Source organism: Hyperoodon ampullatus, assembly GCF_949752795.1.
Source record: "Hyperoodon ampullatus genome assembly, chromosome: 13".
NCBI classification, from domain to species: Eukaryota; Metazoa; Chordata; class Mammalia; order Artiodactyla; family Ziphiidae; genus Hyperoodon; species Hyperoodon ampullatus.
Window position 1 is genome coordinate 38,098,765 of NC_136926.1, and position 14,266 is coordinate 38,113,030.

Consider the following 14,266-nt stretch of genomic DNA (forward strand, 5'->3'; position numbering starts at 1 on the left):
GTCTATGAGAGCCACAGTCCTTGAGATAGGGTAAGGTGTGCTCAGTTTTCTCCCTTGAGGGCATTTTCTAAAAGGACCTTTTCGCTCTACTGTTCTCTTAGGAGATGAGCATAAATATATCCTAGTCCTCTCCTTCCCCAGGTAATTGAGGGTGTGCTTACCCTGTGATAACACAGGGTGCACTGCTGATGGGGTTTGTGGGGATTACAGAGGAATACAAGAAAGGAACTGTGTAATAACTTGAGGTAAGTCAAACAGGTGACAGTCGATAAGGAAACTGTTTCAAGGAAGTGACTTGATATAAAATAACATAATTAGTATATTTGGCAAAACCAGGACTAGCACTCTTTCTTCTGAATTCCTGTTTGAAAGTTCTTTCAGACACTGTCTTGCCACTGTTCCTCATTAGCCCAAGTTTGGTCATTATTAACTGCTAGTATCAGAAAGTATCAGTACCTCAGAGTAGCACTCTGAATTCTCATTGTATTAAAATTCTCATTAGTATTAAAAGCCAGATTTTAGGTGGAATGAAGAAAGATATGTTGAAACAGATTAGCATTTTCTAAGCTCTTGTTGATGTACTTTGACATTTAAAATTTACTTTATTTCTTTGTTGAAAGAAACGTTTCACTAAATAAACTCACTCGAATATACCTCCAATTAGTTAGTGGTTAGGGGATTTGTTCTTTTTGCTAGTGGTGTTTGGCGTCACTGTTTTTTGGTGTTTGAATCTTGCGTGATAGGTATGGTAAACCGCGAGGTGCTGGAACAGGTGGAACGAGGGTACAGGATGCCGTGCCCACAGGGCTGTCCAGAGTCCCTACATGAATTGATGAATCTTTGTTGGAAGAAGGACCCTGATGAAAGACCAACGTTTGAATATATCCAGTCCTTCTTGGAAGACTACTTCACTGCTACAGAGCCACAGTACCAGCCAGGAGAAAATTTATAATCCAAGAAGCCAATTTTATATGCACAAATCTGCCAAAATGTAAAGAACTTGTGTAGGCTTCCTCACGTACAGGAATCAAAAGAAGAAAATCTTCTTCACCCTGCATGTTTTTGATGGTAAACTGGAATTACAGATATGGTTGCACAAAACCACTTTTTTTTTCTAAGTGTTAAACTCTAAAGTACCAATGATGAATTTTTCAGCTTACTTCAGGGTCCAAAGAAAGTATAGTTAAGATATTGATGACTGAGTGATAGCATGACAATGAAGAGCAACAAGGCTACTGTTTATGAATCACTACCTTTTATTCCCCAAACTCATAATTAAGAGAAATTTATCAATCAGTATAGACAAAACTTGGGAGATTAAAAAGTTATACCATAATAAAATCTAGAATTACGGAACTTTACGGGACCAAACAATTCCATTCCAATTTTTAAAAATTTATTGCATTTATTATTCTTAAAAGTTTTTTCTAAGTTGAACAGTTAATATGCAACCTTAATATATGCCTCTCTTTGCATGGAAGTGGGCCAGGTCTTTAGAAGCAAAAAGGAATATAAACAGCATCTAAAACTTGATTAAATGTTAGACAACAGCAGTGGAATTTGAAAGTATAATGCACTATGTTAATACTCAGTATACTCATGGAACTGGAAAGTAGAAGAAATTTTTCACTTTAATCATTTCTGAATAGCTCAGTTTAAAATAATGAAGGTAACTAGAATATGGGTTAATCTTTTATAAGGTTGCACTGATGTTTTTAAAGGCAATATATAATTGAAATCATACTATCCAATCCAAGGGGAAATCTTTTAATCTTTAGATAGCATGAAAAAAAATAAACCCAGCATTTAAATAGTCCTTTTTGAAAAACAGACTGGTACTGTGAGATTGCTAATATGTACTTATAATGATGGGTGCCACAAATATAAAATATCACTAGATCAGGGACTTGAATGCACTTTTGCTCTTATTGAATATAGACTAACAGAGAGGAAAATGTATTTAAAGAAATATGAGAAAAGAAAATGTGAAAGTTTTACAGATAGAGAGATGGAATGTAATGTTTAACGTTGACGTTACAGAGTGACAAAATGGCTTTGCTGGCACTCAAAGCTCCTCACTTATTTTCTGAGATTTTAAGAGTTATAAGGTATGACTATAAAACTAATCTTTCTTAACATAAATACTAAATGAGTGCTATAGCCTCAAAATAGCTAAGTTAAGGCTTCCCACTAATTCCAGTGATACAGCTTTTTATGCAAAACATTTTTAGAACTCCAGTTTTCAAATCCATGTTTGAATCTACATTCACTTTTTAAATATACTTAATGATGATCATTTTTTCCCTTCTAGAATTTAGTTGATTTGAGGAGGAAAACATATTCGGAATAATAGCAGTGGTGAAAAGAGGGGGACAGATTTTGCCTATTTAAAGTACAGAAGTGAAATGTACAGAATAATACTGATTTTTATGACTAACTCAAAAAGAAAATTCCAAAATACAAATTTGAATAGCAGCATCACTGGTTTAAGTGTCTAGCAAAGAGACTGAATCTGACAAAAGTCTGGTATTTACATTTTAAAATACTCTCTTTTATAGTCAACACTTTAAATAAAGCAACACATCAGGTCCCAGTATTTTAGGAATATTATTACTGACTACCATCACATACCTGATTTGATCATTAAATTTAAAATTCTGTGCTGTGGTATCTATGTTGAGATTCAGACCATTTTAAAATGTGACAGATGAACTTCATGCAGGTTGGCAGCAGTTCTGGTACTAAAAATTGTGGTGGCTTCTTATGTTTACGTAACCTGCTTAGTATTGAATCCCTCTTCCAAGAGGATTTTCCCAAGAATTCTGCTGTCATCACTTACCTTTAACGTCTACAACCTGTGACATCAGAGTTTTAAAGGGCTTTGTGTGAACTATGATATTACAATTTTTCTAAGCATTTTAAAAAGGATAAAATTATATGTTTATGTACTAATTCTCTTCAGAAAAATAGGCCAGAAAAAGTTGATGATATTCATTAGGTTTTAACTGAATGGAGCAGTTCTTTATAATATCGATTGTATAGTTAGGAAATAAAACACTAACTTAATGTGTATTCAGTTTAAATGGTTATGTATTTTTAAATTGCTGAGAAAAATAAACAACTTTGTACATTTGAAGATTTTTCCCAACAGCTTTTCTTCTTCAACCTCTTAATGTGTTTTCCTTACCAAAAGAGGAAGTTGGCAAAAACAGCCTTCTAGCACACTTTTTTAAATGAATAATGGTAGCCTAAAACTTAATATTTTTATAAAGTGTTATTATATTGTTTTGTGGATAATTGAAATAAAAATTTTCATTGAATGCACCCATTTATCTTTTTAGCCACTACTCATACTTTCTCATCAGTGTTTTAAGAATTGGTATTTGAAGCAAAGTATATTCTGTTTCTTCTTCCATTGGGGAAAAAAAGTGTTGAGTTATGACTCTTGAGCAGAGTTAAATCAATTCTTTATGAAATTCAGAACATTATTGAACTCATTCTGTGTGGTTAATTTTCCATGTCAGGTGAGTGACATTATTTTTACAGGTTTTTTTTTTTTAATTATATCAGCAACTACAGTTTTAATGTATTATACAGAGAAACCTAAGTGATTTAAGTGAAGCTATTCACAGAAGAATCTGTGTGAAGGGTATAAAATAGAATAACTACTTTTGATCATAAGGGATTCAATTTTCTAAAAATGAAAAATATGTGAGCCTTATTTCTGTCTGTTTTACACTTCTATTATAGGTTTAATGAAAATAAGATACTAAATTATGAATGGCCAATCAAAAGCATTTGTTATTTTCAATAAGGTAATAATAATTGCCGTTTACTGTTATATTATCAAAATTTTTAGCTTTGTTTTTCCCTAATTTCAGAAAAGTAACATTTAATCAACAAACACATCATTTAGTAAACATTTATTAAATATTTCTTATACAGTACAGTAATAGTTTCTCAACTTAAGAATGTTTTCCTAGTTTGCTGTTTGCCTTTTAAGTTTGCATGTAATTTTTTTGACATTTAAGTTGTACATTTGTATGTTATAAAATCTTTTTTATGCCTAAACAGTTCTTTGCATCCCAAGATTAAATATTCATCTCATCTGTTACATTTTATGCTTTTGTGTTTTACATCATTCTTTAATTCCTTTGGAAGTTATTTGGGTATAAAATGTGACTTATGAGTCTAGCGTGATTGTTTCCCATACAGTTAATTTTCCCAGCACCAATTATTGGTTAATCCATGCCCACTGTATTGGTTTTGTCCAGTTAACTGGCCATTCTGACGTCAGTATAATACTTTAAATTACTAACCACTTGATAATGCATTTTAATAATTAAGCAAGTTGCCTTTGCGATTCTTTTTTTTTTTTTTCTTCATCTTGGTATTCTGGCAAGTTCTTGATGAAGTTTAGACTTTATTTTTCATACTCCAAAAAAGTTTAAGTGAGATTTTGGTTAGGATTACATTATGTTTATAAGTTAACTTGTAAGAAATAGTATCTTTCCAATCAGTCTTCCCATTCTGTCTATTCAAATGTTTATTCATCCCTTGATTTATTCTTTTAATCAAGATTTAAATCTCCTAGTAAAGTTCTCTGAGACTTTTCTCCATGGAGTTGGAAGATGAGTCATCCTTTGTCTGATTATACTGCTCTGAAGATCTACCCCAATGCTCAATGCTCTTGGAGTCCAGGTCCCCACTTGGATACAAAACAAACAAGCATATGCAGAGATGAGGAGGAGAGTGAGTGCCTGAACAGCATTTATTTCCCTAAAATCAGCTCCTCCCCTGCCTTTCTTCCATTTTCTTTCTTTACTTTTTTTTTTTTTTAAGACATCAAGTTGAGTTTCCTTCAACAGCAATCAGAGTCCCGATTAACATTCACATTGTCGATACAGAAAGGAATATTTCTGATTAAAATAAGCAATGTGTGCCTGGTATCTTCCATTTGTCCTTCCACAGCCATACTCTGCTGGAAGGCTGGCCTGTACTCACCAGTGGGTTCCCTCGCTCTGGATTTCTCTTGGGCTGAGCCAACAAGGAGCTCTAGCAGAAGACCGGAGGAAATCTGAAAGAGAGGTCAAGGTATTTATTCCCCTGGTTCACTCCCTGTGAGGTTGGGCTGGCTATGTCCTCCAACTGAAGGGACCTCCTCTCCTTTGGGGGACCTCCCATCCCCTATCTTTTCTGCCTTAGGGGTGCTTCTGTTAATGTTGGTTGTTGCATTAATTCTTGTGGTTCCCTTATCCTTCCCCCCCTCTTTGTAAATATCCTTGATTTATCTTAATTCGAGTGTGCCATTTGTTTCCAGCTGGGACCCTGACTGATGCTCATCATGCCACCACTAGATGTATCAGTAGAAAATTGGAAACTCTTACGTTATATGTCAAAGTGAGAGTTAATACAAAACAGTAACATTTTTGGTACAGTAGCAATATACAATATTCTGTTAAATGTAAAGTTACCATAAGACCTTATTAAATGGAGAGAACATACCAAATGTTGAGCACATTCAAAACTCTTAATTTCTAAATTGGAACCTTTAAGAATTTTTCAATTAAATTTTTATTTTTCAAAAATTGGTAGCTATATGTGTTAAAACTCCATTGAACAGACTAGTTAGATGTCTAACACTCCAAGAATGAATGAATCATTCAATTCATGAGTAGAATGAAAAATGAATAGGAATGAGGGGGTGGGAGTGCTGACCTAAGAGAAAGAGGAAATGGAAGAAAAAGGAGGTACCCAGAAAATTAGTAAAACAATAAAAGCCAAGTTAAATGGTATGAGAACCCCACAGTAGCAGGGAAGGCCGACAGACCTTCAAGAAACAAGATGTCTAAGATGCTTGATCAGCTCTCCTCTCTTACCACAAACTTTCCTTCAACTCTGCTACACACCCTGGGTGGGTGGCATTTAGGGAAGTAAAGGGATTAGGGAATGTCCAGAAGGTTGACAAGGTACAAAAAAGGGGATGGGTGGATTTCACACGGAAGAGTTTAAACCTTGTGACGAAATAAAAGTCCGCCAAGCGCTTCAGAGACACTGGGAGGGACAGACACTAGGTTTCCCACATACACAGGGGAGCAGTTCAGTACAGCTTCACTCACATCTTAAAGGTCAAGTTAGCATGAGGAAGCTGGAGGACTTAGAATCCGAAGTAAAAAAATTGCCTCCAGCCCAAGTGGTAATAGGGACAAGAGAAATAAAAAGAAACAACTTTGCAGTTGGCCAGAAGGAGTGACAGTGATCCTAATAGAAAAACTGAAGTATTTAAAGTGGTGTGTCCCTTAAATGTTATGAGAGTCCTTTTATTTACTTACAGTTGCTATTTATAATTACCGTTTTCAAGGACAGCCTCAGCCTTTGTCTCCTAAAACATTGAGAGAATATACTGTGGAATTAGCAAACTACATGTATGCTTTTACGTCTCCCGATCCCAAACTCTTTGAAAGGATCAAAGATCTTGGGTTGTTGGTTTGTCTTGTTTTTGTAATCCTTACCACTGCTAGAAAATTAGAAAGATGACATCAATCCAGAAATTTTGAGAAACTCCTGGAACCAGAAGAAACCCAGTCCAAAATAAATACAAGAGAAAATTCTTGGAGAGTTTTAAGTGCAATTTCAGAGAATTCAAACTCAAAATCAACAAATAAAAAGAGGAGGGAGCCCCAGCGCAACATTTTTTTGTTTGTTTTATTGAGGTATAATTGCATAAAATAAAATTCACCATTTAAGTGTACAATTAGATGAGTCTTGACAAACGTATACAGTCATGAAACTGCTACCAGAATCATGATCTAGAACTTTTTCATCTTTCCAAAAAGTTCCCTCATGCCCCTTTACAGTCAGTCCTCTCCATTCACTCCTGACCCGTGGCAACCACTGAGGGCCTTCTGCCACTCCAGTTCTACATTTCTAGGTTTTCACATAAATGGAATCACACAGTATGTCGTCACTTGTGTCTGGCATCTTTCGCTTAGCACATGCTTTTGAGATTCATCTTTTTATGGCTTAGAAATTTCCCCTTGTATGAATGTACTGCAATTTCATTTTGTCCATTTACCAAGTGATGGATGTTTGGGGTATCATGAATAAGGCTGCTATGTTAAAAAAAAGTCTTTTCATAAGCTTATTTCAAATTCATATATCTTCTCTGGTGGAGGGTCTGTTTTGCCCATCTTTTGATACCAAGTTGTTTGTCTTATTACTGAGTTGTAATTCTTTCAGTATTCTGGATACAAGTACTTTACCAGATACATGTTTTACAAATATTTTTCTCCCATTCTGCACCTTGCATTTTCATGTCCTTAATGGTGTCTGTTGAAGAGAAAACATTTTCAATCTTGATGAAGTGCAGTTTATCATTTTTTTTCCTTTGATGATTTACGCTCTGTATCTTAAGAAAATTTGCCTTATCCAAGTTCACAAAGATATTCTCCATTGTTTTCTACAGAAGTTTTATAATTTTAGCTCTTATGTTTATGTCTGCATTCCAAGATAACTTTTGTATATGATGTAAGGTAACGGCCAAGGGTAGTGTTTTGTTTGTTTTTCCATACAAATATCCATTTGTTCTAGCACTATTTGTTGCAAAGACTTCTACACATTGAATTTCCTTGGCATCTTTTTCAAATCAGTTGACTATATATGTGTGGGTCTATTTCAGGACTCTTGTTTCATTGATCTACATGTATCATTATGCCAATATCACATTGTCTTAATTAGTGTGGCTTTTAGAATAGTTAAGTCTTAAAATCAAGTAGTTTAAATTGTTTGGCTTTGTTCTTCTTTTCAAGATTATTTTGGCTATTCTGGTTCTTTAAATTTCCATGGGGATTTTAGAATCAAGTCCTTAATAGCTACAAAAAATCCTGCTGGGATTCTGATTAGATTGCACCAAATCAGTAGTTCAATTTGGGAAGAACTGATATCTCAACAGTATTGAATTTTCCAATCCAAGATTATGAACTTTCTGTACATTTAGGTCTAAGTTTTCAGTGTATAGATCTTGCTTTGTTGTTGTTGTCGTTGTTAAATTTGTGTCTAAGTATTCCAGACTTTTAATACAAAGAGGTATTGTTTTCTAATTTTAATTTCCAGTTTTTAGTTATATTAAATGTAATTGATTTTATTTTATATTTTTAATATTTAATTAATTAATTTGGCTTCACAGGGTCTTAGTTGTGGCATGCGGGATCTTTGTTGGAACATTCAGGCTATTTTAGTTGCGGCATGCAGGCTCTTAGTTGTGGCACGCGGGAGCTAGTTCACCAACCAGGGATTGAACCAGGGCCCCCTGCATTGGGAGCGTGGAATTTTAACCGCTGGACCACCGGGGAAGTCCCTAATTGATTTTAAATTGACCTTGAATCCTAAAACTTGCTAAACTCGTTAATTCTAGTAGCTTTTTTTGGTAAATTCTACAAAGTTGATTTTCTTTTTTAAGCTTTTATTGGCATATAGTTGATTTACAGTGTTGTGTTAGTTTCTGGTATACAGCAAAGTGGTTCAGTTATACATATATATATTCTTTTTCGTTATAAGTTATTACAAGATATTGAATAGAGTTCCCTGTACTCTACAGTAGGACTTTGTTGCTTATCTGTTTTGTATATAGTAGTTTGTATCTGCTAATCCCAAACCCCTAATTTATCCCTCCCCCCCACCCCCACTTTCCCCTTTGGTAACCGTAAGTTTGTTCTCTATGTCTGTGAGTCAAAGTTGATTTTCTACAAAGACCATCAATCATGTCATCCAAGAATAAAGAGGCTTACTTTATTCTTTCCAATATGCCTTTTGTTTCTTTTTCTTGCCATATTACACTAACTAGGACTTTCAGAACTATGTTGAATAGAAGTGGTGAAAGCAGATATCCTTGCGTTGTTTCTAATCTTAGGGGGAAAGCATTAATTTTTTTACTATGAAGTCAGATGGTGGCAATAGTTTTTTCCAAATGTCCTTTATCAGGTTGAAGAAGTTTCTTCTTTTGCTACTTTGCTAAGAGATTTTTTTTTTTTTTTTTTTTTTTTTTTTTTTTTTTTTTTTTTTTTTTGTGGTACGCGGGCCTCTCACTGTTGTGGCCTCTCCCGTTGCGGAGCACAGGCTCCGGATGCGCAGGCTCAGCAGCCATGGCTCACGGGCCCAGCCGCTCCGCGGCATATGGGATCCTCCCAGACCGGGGCACGAACCCGTATCCCCTGCATCGGCAGGCGGACTCTCAACCACTGCGCCACCAGGGAGGCCCAGAGATTTTTTTTTTAATCATGAATCATTGTTGAATTTTGTCAAATACTTCTTCAGTCTGTATGAAGATCATATAGTTTCTCTTTTTTAGTCTGTTATTAAGAAGAATAATTACATTAATGATTTTTGAATTCTAAACTAACCTTGCATTACTGGGATAAATCTCACCCAGTCGTGATGTTTTGTCTTTTTTATATAGTGCTAGTGTCAGATTTGCTATTTTTTAAAAAGATTTTTGTGTATATGTTCATGAGTGCTATTCTGCAGTTTTGTTTTCTTATAATATCTTTGTTTTAGTATCAGGGTAATACTAACCTCTTTATTTAAAAGCTGGGAAATGTTCCCTCATATTTTTTTGAGGAGTTTACATAGAATTGCTATTGTTTCATAAATGTTTGGTAAACAGTGAAGCTGAGATGGCCTGGAATTTACTTTGAGGGAAAATTTTTCACTTTGAATTAAATTATTAAACTTCGTAATAGTTATAGGATTATTTATCTATTTCTTTTTTTAACATCTTTATTGGAGTATAATTGCTTTACAATGGTGTGTTAGTTTCTGCTTTATAACAAAGTGAATCAGTTATACATATACATATGTTCCCATATCTCTTCCTCTTGCATCTCCCTCCCTCCCACCCTCTATCTATTTCTTCTTTGAGTGAACTTTGGTGGTTTGTACATAATCTTCCCTTATTATTGTTTAGTGTTTGTAGGATCTGTAGTGCTGCCTCCACTTTATTTGTAATCTTGGTAATTTGTGTCTTCTCTCCTTTGTTTTTCCTCATTAGTCTGGCTAGTGGTTTATCAATTTTAGTTTGTCTCAAAGAACTAGCTTTTGGTTTTATTGATTTGCTCTATATGCGTGTATTTGTGTGTGTGTATGTGTGCATGTGTGCACAATCACACATGTGCATGTGTGTTCTGTTTCACTGATTTCCTATCTTATTTCATCCTTTTGGGTTTTATTTGCTCTGTCATTTTGGAGTTTACTCTTCTTTTTCTAGCTTTTTTTAAGGTGGAAGTTCAGATCATTGATTTGAGACTTTCCTTCTTTTCTAATACAAACATTTAATGTTATAAATTTCCCTTTAAATACTACTTTAACTGCATTCCACATATTTTGATATGTTCTTACCATATCAAAATATTTTCTAATTTCTCTTCTGAGTTCTTATTTGACTCGTGGCTTATTTATATGTTTGCTATTTAATTGTTAATTATTTGGGGATTTTCCAGATATCTCTCTTTTATTCTAGTTTATTTCTGTTTTGGCCAGAGAACATATTTTGTATAATTTCAATCCTCTCAAATGTATAACTGTATTAAAACTCTGTTTTATGGCCCAGAATATGTTCTACCTTGATGTATGTTCTGTTTGTACTTGAAAATAATATGCATCCTGCTCTTGTCAGCTAGAGTGTTCTAGAAATGTCGGTTTGGTCAAATTAATTGATAGTATTGCTCAGTCTTCTATATTTTTATTGCTTTTCTGTTGGCTTTTCCTATCAATTACTGAAAGAGGAATGTTGAAATCCTCAACTATAATTGTAGATTTTTCTGTTTCTCCTTTTAATTCTATCTTTTTTGTTTCATGTGTTGTGTAACTCTTATTAGGTGCATATACATTTATGATTATTGTATCACAGGACAAATTGACTCCTTTATCATTATTAAATATTTCCCTTTATCCTTGGTAATATTCCTTTGTATAGATCCAGATTTCTTCTGATATCATTTTCCTTCTCCATGAAGTGCTTCCTTTAATATTTCTTCTTGCACAGGCCTGATCATACTGCATTTTTTTTTTTTTTTTTTTTTTTTTTTTTTTGCAGTACGCGGGCCTCTCACTGCTGTGGACTCTCCCGCTGTGGAGCACAGGCTCCGGACGCGCAGGCTCAGCGGCCATGGCTCATGGGCCCAGCCGCTCCGCGGCATGTGGGATCTTCCCAGACCGGGGCACGAACCCGTGTCCCCTGCATCGGCAGGCGGACTCTCAACCACTGCGCCACCAGGGAAGCCCCCATACTGCATTTTAAAAGTTTTTATTTGACTTCCTTTTTGAAATGTTTTAGTGCAGTTAAGAATTCTAGGTTGACAGGGTTTTTTTTTTTCCTTTAGTACTTTATAGATGTCTCTTCACTGTCTTCTAACTTGCATTACTCCTGACAAAAAGTCTTCTGTTGTCCTCAATTTTATTTCTTTAAATGTAGAGTGTCTTTTTTTTTTTTCAGAATGTTTTAAAACTAGTCTTTTATTCCTGGTTTTCAGCAATTTATTTATGATGTACCTTCACATGATTTTCTTAAAGGTTATTCTACTTAGAGTTTGAGATGCTTGATTCAGTGGATTATGGTTTTCATCAAAGTTGGAAATTTGGGGCCATTATTTTTCAATTTGTTTTCTGTATTCACTTCTGGAACTCTACATGTCTACTGGGCCATTTACTATTGTCTCACAGGTCAGTGATGCTCTGTTCTATTCTTTTTCTGTTTAATCCTTCTTTTTGCTTCGTTATGGATACTTTCTTTTGCTCTGTCTTCATATTCACTAATCTTTTCTTTTGAAGTGTCTTTTCTGCTTATAATCCCATACAATGTATTTTTTTAATCTTAGAAATTGTAGCTTTCATTTTTTTCTTTTTTGTATCCTTCATACCTCTCCTCCTTATGCTTGTGGTTTCCATCTTGAAGGTCCTTGTCTGAATTTTAGGACTGTTGGGTCTGTTTCTATTCATTGACCTTTATCTTGTTCATGGGCTATATGTTCCCGCTTTTATATATGCCTAGTAAATTTGATTGGATGCTGGACACTATAAATTGTAATTTTTGGTTGCTAGAATTTTGAGGGGGGGCATTCCTTTAAATAATGTTGAATTTTGATTCATGTACACTTTCTACCCTGGCTCGTGGGGACAGGAACTATTTTAAGCCCTGTGGAAACTCCAGGTATTATTTTGTCTATTCTTAACTTGAAATCAGTTGAATCCTTTCAAGTTTTGCATTCAAGTTCTGTTAGATCCAAAACAATCTTTAGTCTTAGGAGACTTTTTCTGCCAGTAAGGCAGTACCCATTGAGGATTCTACCTGATGCCCCATGTATTACTAAATCTTCTCACTCTGGCTGGCAGGAATAGGTACCATTCCCTACCTTGTGCAACCTCCAATAATTTTTTTGCCTATTCCTTTCTGGTGACTTTCCTCAAATTTGAATAGTTTCCTCTAATTCATGTGCATATCCACACTTAGCCAAAGATTAGAAGAGATCCTTCTGTTTTCTGCCTCTCAGATTACAGCCACATTGGCCTCCTCAAACACTAATATTAGTCTTCTCAAGTCAGTAAGCCTGCTAGGCTCAGTATGGGACCCCCCTTTCCAGGAGCCTCCAGCCTCCAGACAGTAAGCTGGTGCAACTGTAGGGTGCTTTGTTTGTTTTTCTTCTCTCCAAGATCACAGTTCTGCTCTCCTGTGGTCCAGTGTCTGAAGTCCTTTCTTCCAAATATTTTAACTGGTTTTCTAGCTGTGTAAGATGGGAGTATAAATCCTGTCCCTTTTACTTTATTTTTCCTAGAAGTAATGGGGCTATTAATTATAGGGATTTGGATGGGGGGTATGGTCAGCATTTGGAATAGCTGGGTAGCCAGGCCTCTCCCTGTATGATAAACTGATCCAGTCAGTGAGCTGGAATATTAAACCAAAGGATATGCCCAGAACTCAACAAAGAGTCAAAAAAGTTGTGGTTTTTTTGTTTTTGTTTAAGTTAAAGCACGGGTGACAGATTCAGAGGTTTAATATCAAACCAACATAAGTTCCAGATGAAGAGGAAGAACCAATGAAAGGAACAGTAGAGAAAACTTTCCAGAGCAATACATTGCTTCTGGCTTGAAAGAATCCATCAGTTGTAGAGTAAGATTAATACTTCAGTTCATCCTAAACATATATTAGTAATATTTTAAAACCATAAAGAGAAAATCCAAACATCTTCTGGAGAGTGGGAAAAAAAAAAAAAAACTCAGCTTATTCTTTGAAGAATGAGACTTAACATTACTTTAAAAAGTATTCATTTGAACTAAGAATTCTATACAATAAAATCCTTCAAATCTGAAAGAAAAACAAAGACATCTTCAGAACACAAAGTACTCGGAGTATATCACCCAGGCCAGAGACCCATTCTGAAAAAAATAAATTGAGCATATATTCCAGCCACACAGCCCCAACCCCCAAAATCAAGAAAGCAAAAAATAGGGGTGAACAAATAGGTAACACAATTAAGTGTTAATAAATGTTGATCCGTATGTAAAATTATCTCTATCTAAATGGCAAAGTGGGTAGGACAGGGAAAAGAAGGGCTATTTCCTATTAACATTCGAATTTCAGACTTCCCTTGGAAAATGTGAAGATGCAGCAATCCGGGCTCTAATTCCCACAGGGCCACAATCAGCTGGAGCTAACTGGCTGCCCCTTAGCTGCAGAGACTGCCTCTTGCCTCACGTCCCCCCCCCCCAAACTTTTGCTTCCTGGTGTCCACCCAGCCTCTGTAGGCGTTTGAGTTAACCATCTCAGTCTTTAGCCAAAGGAATTCATTCAGCGGGGTTTTTGCATCCTTGAGCAGCAGAGGTGACCTGGGTATCCCTGAAAACATCCTTGCCATACCAACAGGAACATATATTAATGGAATATCTATACAGCACTGCTTCCCAAACATTTAATTTTCAAAGCAGTCCCCAGAAGTAGGAACTGAAAGGTGGCCTGCTGTACTACAAGGCAAGGAGTCAGTGACCCCCGCCCCCCAAAATGGTATAAAAACTTACATGGGCACATTGGAGGGGGCGGTGTCCATAGCCTTCACCATGCTGTCACGGGGATCCTATAGCTCTGAACCCCAGAGTCCCTGCAACCCAGAGGACAGAGCCCTGGGTTTGCAGCTAGAACTCTCAGCCACTTAACTAGCTTTGTGGCCTTGGGCAAGTCTCAAATCAATCTCTCCGAATCCCCATTCCTTCACCAATAAAG

At 35.7% G+C, this 14,266-nt stretch overlaps 1 protein-coding gene across 1 annotated transcript in view; it reads left to right on the plus strand.

Annotated features, from left to right (window-relative positions):
• YES1 (YES proto-oncogene 1, Src family tyrosine kinase) overlaps positions 1 to 952 on the plus strand; it is a gene marked incomplete at its 3' end in the record, with an annotated part of 78,539 nt that extends 77,587 nt beyond the window's left edge. Inside the window, exon 12 of the mRNA XM_079717583.1 lies at positions 744 to 952. Coding sequence (XP_079573709.1) covers positions 744 to 952 — 209 coding nt within the window. The remainder of the gene's footprint in view (positions 1 to 743) is intronic.
• Positions 953 to 14,266: the final 13,314 nt, after the last annotated feature.